Source organism: Pseudorca crassidens, chromosome 19, assembly GCF_039906515.1.
Source record: "Pseudorca crassidens isolate mPseCra1 chromosome 19, mPseCra1.hap1, whole genome shotgun sequence".
NCBI lineage: Eukaryota > Metazoa > Chordata > Mammalia > Artiodactyla > Delphinidae > Pseudorca > Pseudorca crassidens.
The window spans coordinates 56,663,648-56,680,744 of NC_090314.1; the positions used below are offsets into that span (position 1 = coordinate 56,663,648).

Below are 17,097 nucleotides of genomic sequence, written 5' to 3' on the forward strand. Positions count from 1 at the left end.
ACTAACTCTCCATTCCCCCTCTACTCCCAGACCCTGGTGACCTCTGTTCTGCTTTGTGTGACTGTGAATGTGCCTGTTCTAGGTACTTCCTATAAATGGAATCATGCAGTATTTGTATTTTTGTGTCTGACTCATTTGACTTAGAATCATTTTTTCAAGGTTCATCCGTATTGTAGCGTGTACCAGAATTTAATTCCTTTTTAAGGCTGAATAATATTCTGTTGTACACTTGGTTGGAGTGTTTTTAAACAGATTCCACCCTTATATCGTTTCACTCATAAAAATGGTAATGCTTACTGATAAGAACTGAAAACAAACAAAAACCTACCATTAATTCCTTGATATCTAGTATCTAGTCCTTGTTCATATTTCCTAGGTTGTCCCCAAAATGGGCTTTTACACGGGATCCAGACACGATTCACACTTGGTGCAAATGCACTCGCATTTGGTTAATGGCACTGAAGTCTGCAACGCTTTTGACAATTGAGGCATTTACCTTGGGCTTGTGTGTTTTGGAATTATTGCTAGTAACCACGTATTTGTTGGGTATTGATGTTCCAAGAAAATTGTTATTCAAAAAAACAATGGAACTAGACACTAAACTTTGATTGTGGGCTCTTCCCAGTAAAGCAGTGTGTTACAGATTGGTGAGCACTGGAAGCTGCTTGTGGAATGACAGCAGGTTTTAGTTCTTAATGAATTAAATTTTCTAAATTTTTTTTTTTTTTGTAAAGGAGTGCTGGTGTAGTTATTGTAGTCTTTTTGTTAAACACGTGCCTGTGAACTGGAGTTTTTTAAAAAGAGCGTTCTTAATTGCCTCCCCCCTCCCCCTCCTTTAGGCGTCTTGGTGCTGAATTGGGGAAGTCTGTGGTTTATCAAGAGACCAATGGAGGTAAGTTAAACTTATTTGTTAAACATTCTTTGTTCTCTAAACTCTGTTTAATCGGCTGGCATGTTTTTAAAAGGCGAATGTTAATCATGTGTAACACAGAAATGCGTTTTTTCTTTTTCTTTTTTTTTTTTTTTTCCGGTACGCGGGCCTCTCACTGCTGTGGCCTCTCCCGCTGTGGGGCGCAGGCTCCGGATGCGCAGGCTCAGCGGCCATGGCTCACGGGCCCAGCCGCTCCGCGGCATGTGGGATCTTCCCGGACCGGGGCACGAACCCGCATCCCCTGCATCGGCAGGCGGACCCTCAACCACTGAGCCACCAGGGAAGCCCCACGTTTCTGTTTTAACAGTTGGGACAGAGGGCATTCCGTTCGTCCCTCTAAATCTTGACTTCTTTGCTCTTCCTTAAAAGTCTCCTCCTGTTCCAAGATAATGCAAATATCCTGTCATTTTAGAATGAGAAAAAGGAGCGATGTAGAGAGTAAGTTTTTTCTTCCATATTGTGCTGTATTTGATAAGTACTTTTTACATTTATCTGTTTCATTAGGCCATCAAATGGCATTAAGTGCAATCAGTACTAGATAGTAATGACTTATTTAAAAAACTTCCTTGAGTTAGTTTTATCTCTCATTTTTTTCTCTCAAGTCTTGTTGACCCTCACCCTGGGTTGGTCACCCGTTTTTGCCGCCGCCCGGGTTTCTGGGGAGAGCTGGAACATTAAATGATATTGCTTAAAGGCACTTGTTTCTAGCCAGTGTCCCAGGAATGCAGCAGCATCATAACCCCCCCACCCCCCACCCCGGTGGGTTCCAGCGTATAATGTCATCACTCATTGCGAAGACAAGTTCGTATAAAAACAATTTGGAATTATTTTTGCAAAGTTGAAGGCCTTGGATTCATGTTTTTGTACTTGCTTTTCTCTTTCCAGGGTATAACTGTCTGTGGTATCACTAGCTTAACAGGAGATAGTTCAGACAAAATGGATGTTTGGGGAGCTAATATAATACAGCAAAGTATTGGAAGAGGGAAAGATAGTTTAATGGGTAGTAATGGAAAGCACATGTTGCCGGGGTGTGTATAACTTACACGTGTGTTATAATTAACCCCCAGCAGCCCTTCATCCAGCTTCCGCACTCACAACTTTTAACTTGGTGACTTGAGAAATTTCCCTGCCAGGACAAGTCAGGAGATGCCGGTATTTAAACACCTGAAGATGAGTGCAGATAGGTGAGATAGCCTATTTAACAGTCATGAATTTCCTTCATTGTGATGGCATTTGGGTTTCTCATAAATGAAGCGCTGGAGGAAAAGAGGGTGGTTTAGGGAAGACCTTTTTCTCCATCCTCCCATCCCTGTTCCAGGCCTCCTAGCTCTCTCTCATGCTGTCAAAGTAGCTTCTTAACGGGTCGTCTTACCTCCATTTTCAGCCTCTCTAGTCTGTGCTACTCACTTCCATCAGGATATTTCCAAAATGCACACATTTTTTACTTACTACCGTTTAAAATTGTATAGGCCATGGTCCAGTCTCCTTAGCAATCACGTGGGGCCCTTTGGGTTCCGAGTTCTGCCCATCTCACCTGCTTCGTCCTTCACCACGTCCGTCAGCACGTCTTGTGCGCTCTGATTCAAGAATCCATCTGAAGCCTGCCTGCTTCTCACTACCTCCACTGCAGCTGCTCTGGTCCAGCCCGCCGTCTGTCGCTTGCCTGGACTGCTTCAGAAGCAACTGGAGTGGCTCCCCCCAAGCAGCCCTTCTTGCTTTGCCACCGTTGTCCTCACACAGTAGCCAGTGATCACACCAGTCCTCCAGTGGCTCTGCTGTCACCCCTTGGAATAAAATCCAGACTCCTGCGTGGTGTGGTCCTGGTCAGCTCCCTGACCTCCTCTCTGTCTCTTTCTCCTCCCTCGCTGTGTTTCTGAGCTCACGGTGGCAGCCCCACATCTTTGCACGTTCCGTATTCCTTTCCTCACCGTATGTTCCAGTCTGCAGCGAGGCCATCGTTCCCAGCCCTCTTTCTCTTTTATCATGGCTGGTCTTTCTCCTGCACATTGGCCTGGAGGGTTTGCCAGCCTTTGGCATTGCACTGTCTCTCCTGAGTCAGTCTTTGTCCCCGTGGTCCAGGTCCCCCACTTTGGGACCCCAGCTCAGGGCCTGGAACAGAGGAGGCATCGGCCTTTGTTGAAAGAATAATAAGGGTATTAACTTTTGGCCTCTTTATGCACTGCATACTTTTCCCTAAGCATCTTGTGTTCATTTAGTGACGGATGTTCTTTTCTGGACCCTGAGATTTTACGTACACTTGTTTGTGGCTTTTGCCTTCTAGCCTATTTTTGGCTTATTCTCCCCTTAGCTTGACTGTTTTTTACGTAAGTACGTGCCATCCCGAGATCTCTTAAGAATTTATTTTGGTGCGCTAAGCAAAGCATTGGTTTAGACTCACCTTTACTCCCTCCAATTGCTGCCTAATTATTGCACCACGAGGAGCTTTTCTTCAAACTGCAGAACATTTTTATTTTTCAGAAACAAGAGTTGAAATAAAAGAATCTGTTCGTGGCCAAGATATTTTCATTATACAGACAATACCCAGGTAAGAGTCAGCACTGCTTTATTTATCTCTCTTCCTCTAAAAATCTTAGTGATGTAACTTATTATCTTTTCATATGAACAACAGTTCCATTTTCTTTAAATTATAAATGTGTTTGCACATTAAATGCTTTCCAAAATACTATATATATGTGTACACATATATGTGTGTGGGTCTGTGTGTGTGTCTCTATACATATATGTATATATATAGTCTTTGGAATTCCTGCCATGCTTGTCACACTATACTTAACTGTTATTGTTTACTTTATTTATTTATTTATTGGCTGTGTTGGGCCTTCGTTGCTGTGCGCGGGCTTTCTGTAGTTGCGGCGAGCAGGGGCTACTCTTTGTCGCGGTGTGCGGGCTTCTCATTGTGGTGGCTTCTCTTGTGGAGCACGGGCTCTAGGTGCGTGGGCTTCAGTAGTTGTGACATGTGGCCTCAGTAGTTGTGGCTCATGGGCTCTAGAGCGCAGGCTCAGTAGTTGTGGCGCACGGGCTTAGTTGCTCCGCGGCATGTGGGATCTTCCTGGACCAGGATTCGAACCCGTGTCCCCTGCATTGGCAGGCGGATTCTCAACCACTGTGCCACCAGGGAAGCCCCTGTTATTGTTTACTTGATCATCTTCTCCAAGCTTTAAACTCCTCAAGGACAAAAATATTCTACCTCCATTTTTGCCGTGTCTGTCCGCTCAGCTCTCCTGGAAAGCCTTTGTTGTGTTAAATGGTGGGTTTTATTTTGCACGATGACCCATCTCTAGCCAGTCTATCACAGATGCCATCTACCATTCCTTCCCTCAGTGTGGGAGGACTGGCCCTGGGGGAATCCTGGCATACCTGAGCATGAACTTCCCTGTGGGGTTATCTCCTCTCAGCTCCTCACTGGGAATGGGGTCGATAGATCGTGAGTGTCTTTGAAAAATCTAGACCTTCACGTCTTGATGGGTTTAGATTCCTGAGACGTGTTAGTAATAAACACGGCACTGGCTGCCAGCAGGGTGCGGACGCTTTACACGTATCATTTTTAATCCTTATGTGTCAGTCCTACATGGCAGCTCTTGTTGGCCTCTGTGATACTGTGATTTATGATAAGAAATATGTATCTGGTCTTCCTTTCCTGGCACAGAGCTCCTAAAACCCTTGGAATATCCTAAGTGATAAGAGCAGTAAAGGTACCTTTCGTTATTCAGAACAAGCCCCTTTCAGTTACACCTGAGTTATGTGAGTGAGGTGATTTTTGGAAAGCTCCTGGGTAAACACAGGATGGGGGCTGGTTGCCAGGGTAACCAACCTTGTGATTAGAGGGTTGGTACTTTCAGCCCAGCCCCCCTGACCTCCGGGGAGGGGAGAGGGGCTGGAAGTTGAATCAGTCGCCAGTGGCCAATGATTTGATCAGTTGTGCCTGTATAATGAAGCCTCCATAAAAAACAGAAAGGACTGGGTTCGGAGAGCTTCTGGGTTGGTGAAGACGTGGAGGTGCTAGGGGGTCACCCAGAAAGGGCGTGGAAGCTCTGCACCCCTTGCCCTATACCTCGCCCTGTGCACCTCCCCCATCTGGCTGTTCCTGAGTTACATCCTTGATAGTAACCTGGTAATCTAGTGAGAAAACTGTTTTTCTGAGTTTTATTTATTGGCTATGCCACGAGGTATGCGGGGTCTTAGTTCCCCAACTGGGGATAGAACCTGTGCCCTCTGCGGTGGAAGCACGGAGTCTTAACCACTGGACTGCCAGGGAAGTCCCTGAGGTTTTTTTTGCCTTTTTCTTTTTTTTTTTTTTTTTTTACTTTGCTCTAGCAAATTAATCGGAGCTGAGGAGTGGGTCATGGGAACCTCTGATTTATAGCGGGTTGGTCAGAAGCACAGGTGACAGCCTGGGCTTGCCCATGTCTGAAGTGAGGAAGGGGGCAGTCTTACTGGGCCCTTAACCTGTGGGATCTGATGCTTTGTCCAGGCAGAGAGTGTCAGCATTGAGTTGAATTGTAGGATGCCCAGCTGGTGTCCTGAGATTCCGAGAATTACGTGTGGGAAAATCCCCACACATTTGGTGACCAGAAGTATTCAGTGTTGTACAGAGAAGGGAAAAACTGTTTTTCCTTACAGCCCCCCGTGAAGGGATTGAGGAAACTGGGTCTGAAGGAAACTGAGGACCACGGGGTCACCGAGTGAGTAATCTGAACCCAGATATAACAGAGTTCCCTGTACACTGGTAACTGGTAGATACTAAGTATTTTAATACTTTTTTCTGATCATGAAGAATAATGTTCATCTCTGCAAACACAGGCAGTATAGAAATGTGTATCGGAAAATAAAATTCCCCAGCCCTCTGAGATAGCTGAACACCTGTTTGTTCCTCTTTATCTGATAATGGGCATACGAATTCAGGTTCCATAATTCAGGTGATCCTCAAAACCAAAATAAAAGTAATTTTAATTTATCTGCATGGTTCAGGTTTCAAAAGGGTGTATGATGAGCCCTGCCTCTGCCATCAGCCACCCTGCTTCCCTCCCCGGATACGGCAAGTGTTATCAGGTTCTTAAGCTTTCTTTTCAGAGACTCTGTGTGCCCAAGCAGTTGCTTATATGTTTTTCTTAATTTTTACCTAGAAGGAGTCTAATAGGGAATTCCCTGGCGGCCCAGTGATTAGGACTCCGTGCCTCCACTGCAGGGTTCTGTCCCCGGTCAGGGAACTGAGATCCCACAGGCCTAGTGGTGCTGCCAAAAAAAAAAAAAAAAAAAAAGGAACCTAGAAAAATGGTACAGATGAACCGGTTTGCAGGGCAGAAACTGAGACACAGACGTAGAGAACAAACGTATGGACACCAAGGGGGGAAAGTGGCGGGCAGGGGGGTGGGTGGGATGACTTGGGAGATTGGGATTGACACGTAGACACTAATATGTATAAAATGGATACCTAATAAGAACATACTGTATAAAAAAAATAAAATTCAAAAAAAAGATAAAAGAAAGCATGTAAGATACTCTAAATTGATAAGTTAGCAATGATTCTAATATCTACCTAAAGTTTACTCAGAAATGATTCCTCTTCCCCGAAGAAAAAGACAGTTAGAAAATAACCATACTTGTAGCCACATCAATTATGTTAACATTTTTTAAATATGAAATTTGTAGATTTGACTACATCATAATCACTGAAAAAATATAATTATTTTTAAATATTTCACTGAGTCAAAAATTTTTCCTACATTGAGGTCTTCTTTGCCTAGATGTACTTAATCCTGAAATGCTTCATCCACTTGTAAATATTTTCTTTTAGATCAGTCAATACACTTAACATGCAGTAAAAAAAAAAAAAAAGAACTAATACACTTTGCTGAACTTTTAAAAATAAAGCATTGTACTGTATCAATACAGAAAGAGTTACCTTATCTTTAAAAGATTCTAATTTTGAAACAATCACAAACTTCCAGAAAATGAGCCTGTGCTGTGCGGCCACTTTAGACAGAGTTGCCAGCCTGGTGCCTCCCCGCCCCAAACACTTCAGCGTGTAGTTCCTACAAACAAGGGCTTTCTCTTATACAGCCACAGTGCCACCGTCAGAATCAGGATACTGAGACCTCTGTGTTGTCACCACCTAAGCCTCAGACCCCATCCCCGTGTCATCTGCTGTCCCCCAGGCCTCTTCCGGGCACAAGGAGCCAGTCGAGGCTCAGGTAGCACTTGGTTGTCTGTGTCGTGTCTTCTGGACAGTCTGGAACCATCCCTCGGACTTTCCTTGGCTTTCAAAACTTCGTCACTTTTGAAGACGACACTTTGGCCAGTTTATTTTGTCGAATGACCCTCAGTTTAGGTTTGCCGTATTTCGTTATGGTGGGATTCAGTGGAGCTGTGTTCCCATCTTGTCTTCTGTGGCGTCACACTGTGTTCTGTGGACACACCGAAGCTTGTTCAGCCTGTCGCATAGGCTGCGTCTCTAGTCTTGCGCTTGCCAACTGCAGAACATCCTGTATGTGCGTCACATTGCCCGTGTTTGGGGTGTGTCTGTACGATGATTCCAAGAAACGCGATTGCTGGGTGTGAGGATCCATGCATTTTGTCGTATTGATAGATGTGGCCGCATTGATAGACACTTGAAATCTTTGTGGCATCGATAGATAATTGCATCTTGCCCTCCATGGAGGATCTACTAATTGATGTTTCCTCCAGCAATTTTGGTTTTGTACTGTTTGTCTCCTGGTGACGGGAATCTTTTCGCCCCATGCTCTTGTTTGACACTGCACCTCAGGAATGAGGGGAAAGCCTGCGGGGCTTGCGTAGCCCTAGAACGTGTAGTCAGAGAGCTTTGACACTCCCTTTGGCTGCTGCCTGGCCTTCTGTGCTTATCCCGGTTTTTGTTGGTGGTGGATAGTAAGGTTGCATTGTCACCACTTTTTTTTTTTTTTACCTCTGAATTCTTAAGTTCCTTAGGGTATAGGACAGAGCTGCAGGTGACCCTAGATCCTTGGCCTGGCCTCCTTAGACTACTGAGAGCCTTTTACTAGTTTACTGAGGGAGAGAGAACAGAACCTCCACCTTTGTAGCCATAGACGGGCCACCTTTGTCACTCATCCTCCAGGAAATACGGGGGTCTGAGTCCAGAGGCAGTGGTGGTCAGTGAAGTCTCTTTACTCTACCCTAACTGAATTTATGGCAGCAAAAGAAGGTGTGTCCTGTCAGGAATTGTTTATCTTTAAGGAATCTTCGCCTTAATTCACAGGTCTGCACCTCAGCCTGGAATTTGAGCTCTGACTTTGAACTCATCTCTAGGACAAGAGTTAAGTTGGTCGTGGTCAGTTGTGTGCTAGCACGTGAGCAGCTGTGCTCTTGGTAGCTTTATTCTGTTCCGTGTAATCAGGGATCATCCCTGAGTTGGGGGAGGAACTAAGAGGTTATGACCTTGTCACGTCAGGGACCCCATTGTGTCAGATAGTCCTGGATGCCGTTAGTGACCGAGGACTTGATGAGCTGCCTTCCTGCTGTGTGTAGACAGCTGACGGCCGGCTGTTGGAGAGCCAGGGCGTTGACCAGTCTTCATTTTCATGATGAGCTGGGATGGTCGAGGCTTTGATGCCTTTGTGAAAGTATAATCTTTTCCAATCAATTTCTTAATCATAGGATTGACTTAGCAAGACCGAATTAAAATTTTTTTTTTATATTGGAGGGTAGTTGATTTACAATGTTGTGTTAGTTTTTGCTGTATAGCAAAGTGAGTCCGTTTTACATACACATATATCCACTTTTTTTTAGATTCTATTCCCATATAGGTCATCATAGAGTATTGAGTAGGTCCCTGTGCTATTCAGTAGGTTATTAATTATCTGTTCTATACGTAGTAGTGTGTACATGTCAAGGACCAAGTGTTTTTATAGTACATCTCTGAGGCTATCGAGTATTCTAATTCCTTTACTTTCATTATGAATTCAGGAAGTAGGGGAGAGATATAATAATAATAGTAATAGCAGACTTTGCCGTGGCTGGTGTGTGAAGTTGGTGACGTGTGTGAGGCTGAAGGGCTTCAGGTGGATCAGCCCCTCCACCAGTCATCACCCTCGGAGGCAGGTGTCATCATCACCCCCTTTTATGTCCTCTAACCACAGATTTCCACACTGGGGTATCCTTGTGCACTTGTTAATGCATGTGGGGTAGAGGGACAGCTATATCCATAATTTCCTTTTTGTTACAATACATCTCCCTCCCTACTTTTAGTTCAGGCCTCTTTAACACGTCATAAACAGTGTCAGTTCACAGTCTATTGGCACGGCAAAATAACGCTCGCTATTTTTTTTTTTTTTTTTTTAACACTCACTATTAACAGCCCTGTCTTGGGATCTTGAGACAGCTTGTGGTTAGACTTCTTTGTGACAAGAAGTTGTGCTCTATCTAATTCTTGGTTTCCATATCTCACGGTAACCAAGAATGCAGTAGAAATATTTAGTACATGCAGTTTAGAGTCATCCTGGGGCAGTAATACATACGGAACTTTACACTGTGCAGGTGTTTTCCAGGGAAAGGACAAATTAACATGGAAAAATGAGTTGGTTAATGGCTAATTGGGAAACGTTTGTAGTTTTTTTTTCCCCACTTGTGCTTAGGATACTCGAAAATTTGAACAAAGGAAGAGGTAGGGAGCAGTCCGTGGAGCTGCAGCAGAGAAAGTGAATCTTCTAGAATAACCTTGACAGCGATTTTACACACTTACCGTATGGAAAGGTTTCCTTTTGAAGGAGCAGCACAGATACACATGGTGCTTTTGGAAACCAGAACCCTGTCCTGAAGATGGTGCGATTCCCTTGTGTGTACTTGTTTTGAGATCATTGAGAAGCCATAATTGTCTTCCTTGTGAAGCCTCAGATTGGGACTTGAACCCACGTGCCGGGACTCGAACCCGGCCCAAACCCACGGCCTTCCAACTGAGATCACACACCTGGTTTCAGGACTTAATGAAGTTCAGGTTCTTTTTTTAAAAAAAATATCGATTGATTGATTGACTGCTGTGTTGGGTCTTCGTTTCTGTGCGAGGGCTTTCTCTAGTTGCTGCAAGTGGGGGCCACTCTTCATCGCGGTGCGCGGGCCTCTCATTATCGCGGCCTCTCTTGTTGCGGAGCACAGGCTCCAGACGTGCAGGCTCAGTAATTGTGGCTCAACGGGCCCAGTTGCTCTGCAGCATGTGGGATCTTCCCAGACCAGGGCTTGAACCCGTGTCCCCTGCACTGGCAGGCAGGCTCTCAACCACTGCGCCACCAGGGAAGCCCCCGAAGTTCAGGTTCTTGATGTCTCATCACAGAAAGAATTCAGTGAGAGACAAAGTGATAGGTAAGAAGTGGATTTATTTAGAGAGAAACACACTCCATAGACAGAGTGTGGGCCATCTCAGAAGGTGAGAAAGGCACCAGGATGTGGGGTTGTCGGGTTTTATAGGGGTGGGTCATTTCATAGGCTAATGAGTGGGAGGAGTATTCCAGCTATTTCAGGAAGGGGCGGGGATTTCCAGGAATAGGGCCACCGCCCACTTTTTGATCCTTATGGTGGGTCTTGGAACTGTCCTGGCGCCTGTGGCTGTGTCATTTAGCTTGCTGATGTGTTACAGTGAGCGTATACTGAGGCTCAAGGTCTAGTGGAAGTTGACTTGTCCGCCATCTTGGACCCATTTTGTTCTAATCAGTTTCTGTCATATCCTCAGGCTATGTCATGCTTTTAACAGTTGTGCCCTGCCCCCTTCCCTTCTGTTTCACCTGTGGTTCAGTTTGGTGGTATCAAAGCAAAAACATCCTCACCTTGTGGTTCCTGTATCTCTTAGGAAGATGGGGATTGGAGAGGAAAAATTTGGAGAAAGGACAAAGAGAAGTCTGTGTGTATGTATCCCATAAAAAGGGTTATTGGGGAAAAAAAAAGGGTTATTGGGTTTGTCACAATAGACTGTTTTATTGCCGACTACAGAATATTTTAGTGACAACTAAATTTAGTTAATTTAGCAGGGAATTTAGTTTTTTAGTACTCTCTGCTATAAATGGTTGTATAGATTGTCAGTTGAAGCGAAACACACAACCTAAAAGTTGCAGGTTAAGTTTTATTTGGGGACCTTACTGAGGACTGTAGCCCGGAGCCAGCCCCTCAGATGGCTCTGAGAAACTGCTCCAAAGAGGTAAGGGAGGAGCCAGGATGTATATGAGGTTTTTGCTGGAAAAAAACCATGTAGCGGAACATCACAAGATTACTGCTGATCACAAAGAACAGACATCTCAAGTTAATGATTTGAGTGCTTTTCTGTACTTGGGAAGATGCAGGGATCTGGGGTCACTGAAATGACTCCTTAGATATGCATCTTTCTAGCTAGGGCAGGTATCCCAAGCACACAGTGCTGCTTATTTTCCTCCATCCTGAATTCCCCTCGGCGCTTGCCTTCAGTGGGCGACTGCAGTGGCAAGTGGCTTGATCCTGGTGGAACTGGGATGGCAGGCAGCATCCTTTGTTTACCGGAATGGCAGGGAACATCCCTGTGCACAAGGGGAAGGAATGTATCTTACAGATTTTTCTATTGAGGAGGAGAGGATGTTACCTAAAGTAATAAGGCTGATCTTAGACAAACAGAACAAAGCTTAGACGTTGAAATGAGTTCGGTCGCCTTTAGAGCCGATGTCCTGAGGTATAATATAGACCTTTATCTGGTGCTGCCGTTGTTCAGCATTTCTTTGGAATTCACCTTCTGGATGTATCTCAGGAAGGGCCGGATGCAAGCGATGTGTAGGGCAAGGTATGCAGGAAGGGACACGGAGCTTTCATGCCACTCTCCCCAGTCTCTACACGGTCTCCAACCTGGAAGCTCTCTGAACCCCCTCCGTTTGGCTTTTGACTGAGGCTTCATTACATAGCTATGATTGATGATATCGTTAGCCTTAGGCGATTGTTTCAACCTCCAGAGGTCATGGGGATGGGACTGAAAGTCCAACCCCTCTAATCCCGTGGTTTGTCTCCCTGACAACCAGTCCCCTCCTTTAGGTGCAGTCCAGAAGTCACCTCCTTAACGTAACTAAAGACAACTTCATTCCTCTCGAGGCTTAGGAAATTCCAAAGGTTTTAGAAGGGAGCTTGGTGCCCGAAATGGGAACCAAATACATATTTCTTATTAGAAATCACAATATCACAGGGTGGTACTCAAGGAGTTTCGAAATGTACTGAGCATTGGAACTAAGTATAATAGATATGAAGCTCACAAAGTGTTTTTTGAAGGACAATTTTCATGTTTTATGTTACAGGTTCTGGTATGTGATGTAACATAAGAAGAGGCATTAAAAGAACATTACAGCTGATTTGCTGCAGGGAATTCATTGTTGGAGGTGGGGACGGGGTAAATGACCTGTTCTCAGTACTTGCGTCTGTGGTGTTGGTCTGTCTTTGCAATTTTAATTGATGCATATAGACCATGTCTGTTTCTTTAACTCTCGTTTTTGTCTATCGAAAATGAGAGAGCAGTCAGGGCTGAGTTTAATATAAGATGTGATAGTCTTAGGCCAGAGAAAAATAGTTGGTAAACAGTTAAGATTGTCCTACTTAGATACAAAGACTGCAGGCACTAGCCAGGATGTACTTGGAACAGTCTTAGGGAACAGATAAACAAAGCAGAGGCTGCCAGCCAATTTCTCTTCGCCCTGCTAGCCCGCAGAATAACTGCTTGCTATCCAGTTTGTCCAGTGTCCCTCAGTGAATGGGTAAAGCCGTTGTGACAAAGGCCCTTTTGTTGCCGTCCTGACCAATAAGGGGTGGGGCGGGGAGGCTTTCCTTAGCCTAGAGAATGTTGACTCCCTTGGCACAGGGCGTTAGGAAGAGGAAAAAGTAAAAAAATAAAAACCTCAGGAGAGAAATTAGTCATCAGCGGAAAGAAAGTTACTCTGAAATCAAGGCTCCTCCAAAACTGTTCCTCTTGTTACATTCATGTCTTACCATCTGGCCTTCCCTTGTGTGCTCTCCAAACCTCGTGTTGTGTGGTTGTCCTTAATTGCTATCACAGAGCCAGCTGGAAACCCATGACCCAGACAGATCCTCTTGCAGGATCTGTTTAATTAACTTCCACAGTTATCGTTGGCATTGGGAGCTGGCGTGAGGAACCACCAGGTCCGGTGGGGCTTTTATAATGCCACGCATTGCATCACACAAGTGGAAGGTTAAGAAAGCTCTAGGTTTATTTCTGACGTTGACGGGCAGTCTGTGTATGGAAGAGGCTTTCGCTGCGGTGTGTGTGATGCCTGTTGTTCAGATACGGACTCCTGAGTTACCTGTATTCCGTCCTCTGAGTACTGTGCAGGCTTCCAGCTCAGCCACCAGAGCCCACAAGGCGTCAATGTCGATGATCCGTTGTGGGAAGGGAGGCTCTCCCCTCTGGAACGAAGGATAAGTGTTTGGGAAGGGGAACATTCTTAGGTGAGTTAGCTGTGCTCCTTGGGACAGATGATTACAAGGGTGATCCCGGAGGCGTCTCTGGCCTTCCCCCAAAATGAGGTCAGCCTTGCTTACCCTGTTATCTCCCCACCTGACACACCTAACACAGTGCCTGGTGCAAGGTGCTCAATAAATATTTGTTGAATTGATGACCCAGGATGAAAACTGTTGAAAAGTGCTGAAAATCGACCAAATATTATGAATTCCTAAGTACCTTGGAGGTGTTTGATAAGTGGCTTTCTTAAAAATTTATTTTATTTATTTTTATTTTGGGCTGTGTTGGGTTTTCGTCGCTGCGTGCGCACTTTCTCTAGATACAGGAAGCAGGGGCTGCTCTTCGTTGTGGTGCGCAGACTTCTCGTTGCAGTGGCTTCTCTTGTTGCAGAGCACGGGCTCTAGGCTCGCGGACTCAGTAGCTGTGGCTCGCGGGCTCTAGAGCACAGGCTCAGTAGTTGTGGCGCACGGGGGCTGTTGTGGGCTTAGTCGCTCCGCGGCATGTGGGATCTTCCCGGACCAGGGCTCGAACCCGTGTCCCCTGCGATGGCAGGCGGATTCTTAACCACTTCACCACCAGGTAAGCCCTTGATAAGTGTTTTCTCCTGATTATACCAAAAGGTCGTGTGTCCTCTGACCTTTTGATGGCAGACTTGGGACATTATTAATTTGGGAGCACGAGGGAGAAGAATGTACCACTTTATTTCAGAGGAAGGAAATGGCAGCTGGAAAGTAACATCACCTGTCAGCAATGCAAAAGGCATGTCTAGGTTGACAACTGCACCTTGAAGTTGAGCCCAGAATCAACTCTGCCTACCCTGTGGGAGAAACAAACATAGAAACTTAGGACAGAATCTTGAAATAGTTGTGAAAAATCCAAACTACAAAGGAGAGGTTGGGAGTTCCACCAGTTGAACGTGGGTGTGGAAAACATTGTCAGAGTGAAAGGATGTCCTTTGCATCGCTCACTCCAGGGGCACAGGTGTAAACATAAACTGGAAGAGACTGGGGGAAAATGGCCTGACTGTCCTTCAAGCTAAAAAGCATTTCGTGATGAGTATTTCATTCCACCACTTATCCAACAAGCATTTATTAAGTCTCTGCTATGTTGATGGCAGGCTTTCCATTTTGCTGCAGATCAGATAATTCAGAAACTGTATAATCTGAAGAGCCTACTCCTCACTTGGGTGGGAACTAGGACGTGGGAAATGATCTTCTTTATCTGGTGAAGGCAAGGGAGATACACTCCTGATGCAAAAGAGAGGCTGTTTGAAGACACTTGGATAATCCAAAGAGGAGTATGAGGAGGCTAGAGAGAGAGGGTAGAGCTTTGGAAGGTCATCCAGAAGGATTTCAAGGCCCTTAACTTTAAGGGCAGAGGCCACCTTTTTTTTTTTTTTTTCAGTAAATTTATTTATTTTATTTTTGGCTGTGTTGGGTCTTCATTGCTGCGCGCGGGCTTTCTCTAGTTGCGGTGAGTGGGGGCTACTCTTCATTGCAGTGCATGGGCTTCTCATTGCAGTGGCTTCTCTCTTGCAGAGCACGGGATCTAGGCGCACGGGCTTCAGTAGTTGTGGCACTCAGGCTCCATAGTTGTGGCTTGCGGGCTCTAGAGCACAGGCTCAGTAGTTGTGGTGCACAGGCTTAGTTGCTCCACGGCATGTGGGATCTTCGCGGACCAGGGCTCGAACCCGTGTCCCCTGCATAGGCAGGTGGATTCTCAACCACTGCGCCACCAGGGAAGCCCCCACTTTTTGCTTGATCAACCTTGGCAAAGGGTTAGCAGTCAGCATTCGTTACAATTTGGAAATAGCCTTTCCTTTGAACACCTTTCAGATTCATATTTTCTTGTCTATCTGGGTAATCTTTGTTAGGAATCTATGTATCTCAAGGACAGAAGGGATGGGGGAGATATTTGGAAATTAATTTCCAAAATCTCCCCACCCCTCACCCTTTTCCCTACTCCCGAAAGAAAAAAAAAGAGACCAAATTCTTTATGGTTACGGCAGCTAAATACAAGGGCAGGTGGGTTTCCCTTGGTGTTCCCAGGAAAACGAGGTGCTAGCACTCTGGCCCGAGTTCAGATCCCAGGGATGGTGCCAGCAGGTGTGGGTTCACTCTGGTCGTCAGCAGTCACTGCCTGCTTCACCTGCCACTCCGGTGACCGTGTCACTGACAGAAGATCCAGGCACAGGTGAAAGTGGATAACCTTGTGTGAACTTAAGTAACCTCTCATGCAAACCGGGACTCAGACGGCTATAAAGAGGAGTCAGTGAGCTTTCTCCTCTCTTCAGGAAGTGCCGTCGTAAGCTAGCGTGAGGATCCACGTCACGTCATTCTTGGCAGCCCCGGTCAGATTGCTGAGGTTGAGATCTTTGCCAGGGGTTAATAAATGAGATTAATCCCAAAGTGCAAACCTCATGTGTTTCAGAGACGTGAATACAGCCGTGATGGAGTTACTGATCATGGCTTATGCACTGAAGACCGCGTGTGCCAGGAATATTATCGGCGTCATCCCCTACTTCCCCTACAGCAAGCAGAGCAAGATGCGGAAGAGGGGCTCCATCGTATGCAAGCTCCTGGCGTCCATGCTAGCGAAAGCCGGTGAGTGTGGCCAGCGCCCTGGGACCCCGCGCCGGTGCTTGGGACCGTCCCCCGTGCCAGATTAGTCCATACCGCAGGTAGCTGGTTGGGGACCTGTTTTCTCTAAGTGTTGCTTCCTTTTGCATAGTTCTGCTTAGGGCTGTGTGAGCTTAGGTGTCATTTCTTTTTCTGTTCTCTTTGTCCTCCTTCAGAGTGACCTTGTCTGCTTCAGGGCTAACTTCTCTCATCTTGGACTTTTTCCTCATTCCACCTTCTTTTCCATTTCATCTTATCATCATCGAAACTTCAGATGGCGATCTTGGCATTCGGATGTGATCTTTTGAGTTTCAGGTCTAGATTTATTTAAACCTTAGCTAAATTCTGTTGATGTACATAATAGTAAAACTGGATTTTTCCTTTACTACTTCTTCAGCTTATATACTCCTTTTTTCCCCCCTCCCCGATTGTCTTTATAGCAGATCATTTTCATTGTGTGCTTGTGTAGTGGTGACGTACTTTATGGCCTCCAAATCAAATGTAATAGCCCTTTACAATTAATGGGATTGTATTTGCCGCATGTTTATTTAAAAACTCAAATATATATCTGAGTCCTGAGAAACACATTTGAATTCCATTCTCTATAAAAATGTGTAATGTTTTTGGAAAGAACAAGTAATTCTGCTTCTTCGCTCTGGAAAATTTTCAGTGACCTTGGCCATTTGCCATGTACTTATATGTGTACCTTTTTTTTGCTTAGCACTGTTGATTATAAGAGTGTGTTTTCATTGTTTTTCTGTACTTGACCCATTCTCTTCGGACATATACACGTTTCCAAACTCTTATCATTGTGTCTGTGGATTTCTTTCCTTCTAGTATATACATTACTTCGCTTTTGCTTTCCTATTCCTTCTGCCGTAATCCACAGTCCTTTAACATTTCTTCCTAGATTCTTTAACCAAGGCCTATTTTTTACATCTATTTTTGCTCCAGTATTTAATTCCATGTTTATATATATATATATATATATATATATATATTTTTTTTTTTTTTTTTTTGCGGTACGCGGGCCTCTCACTGCTGTGGCCTCTCCCGTTGCAGAGCAACAGGCTCCGCAGGCG

At 45.2% G+C, this 17,097-nt stretch overlaps 1 protein-coding gene across 1 annotated transcript in view; it reads left to right on the forward strand.

Annotated features, from left to right (window-relative positions):
* PRPSAP1 (phosphoribosyl pyrophosphate synthetase associated protein 1) overlaps positions 1-17,097 on the forward strand; it is a 31,054-nt gene that overhangs the window by 2,520 nt on the left and 11,437 nt on the right. Inside the window, exons 2-4 of the mRNA XM_067715840.1 lie at positions 840-892; positions 3,410-3,476; positions 15,828-16,000. Coding sequence (XP_067571941.1) covers positions 840-892; positions 3,410-3,476; positions 15,828-16,000 — 293 coding nt within the window. The remainder of the gene's footprint in view (positions 1-839; positions 893-3,409; positions 3,477-15,827; positions 16,001-17,097) is intronic.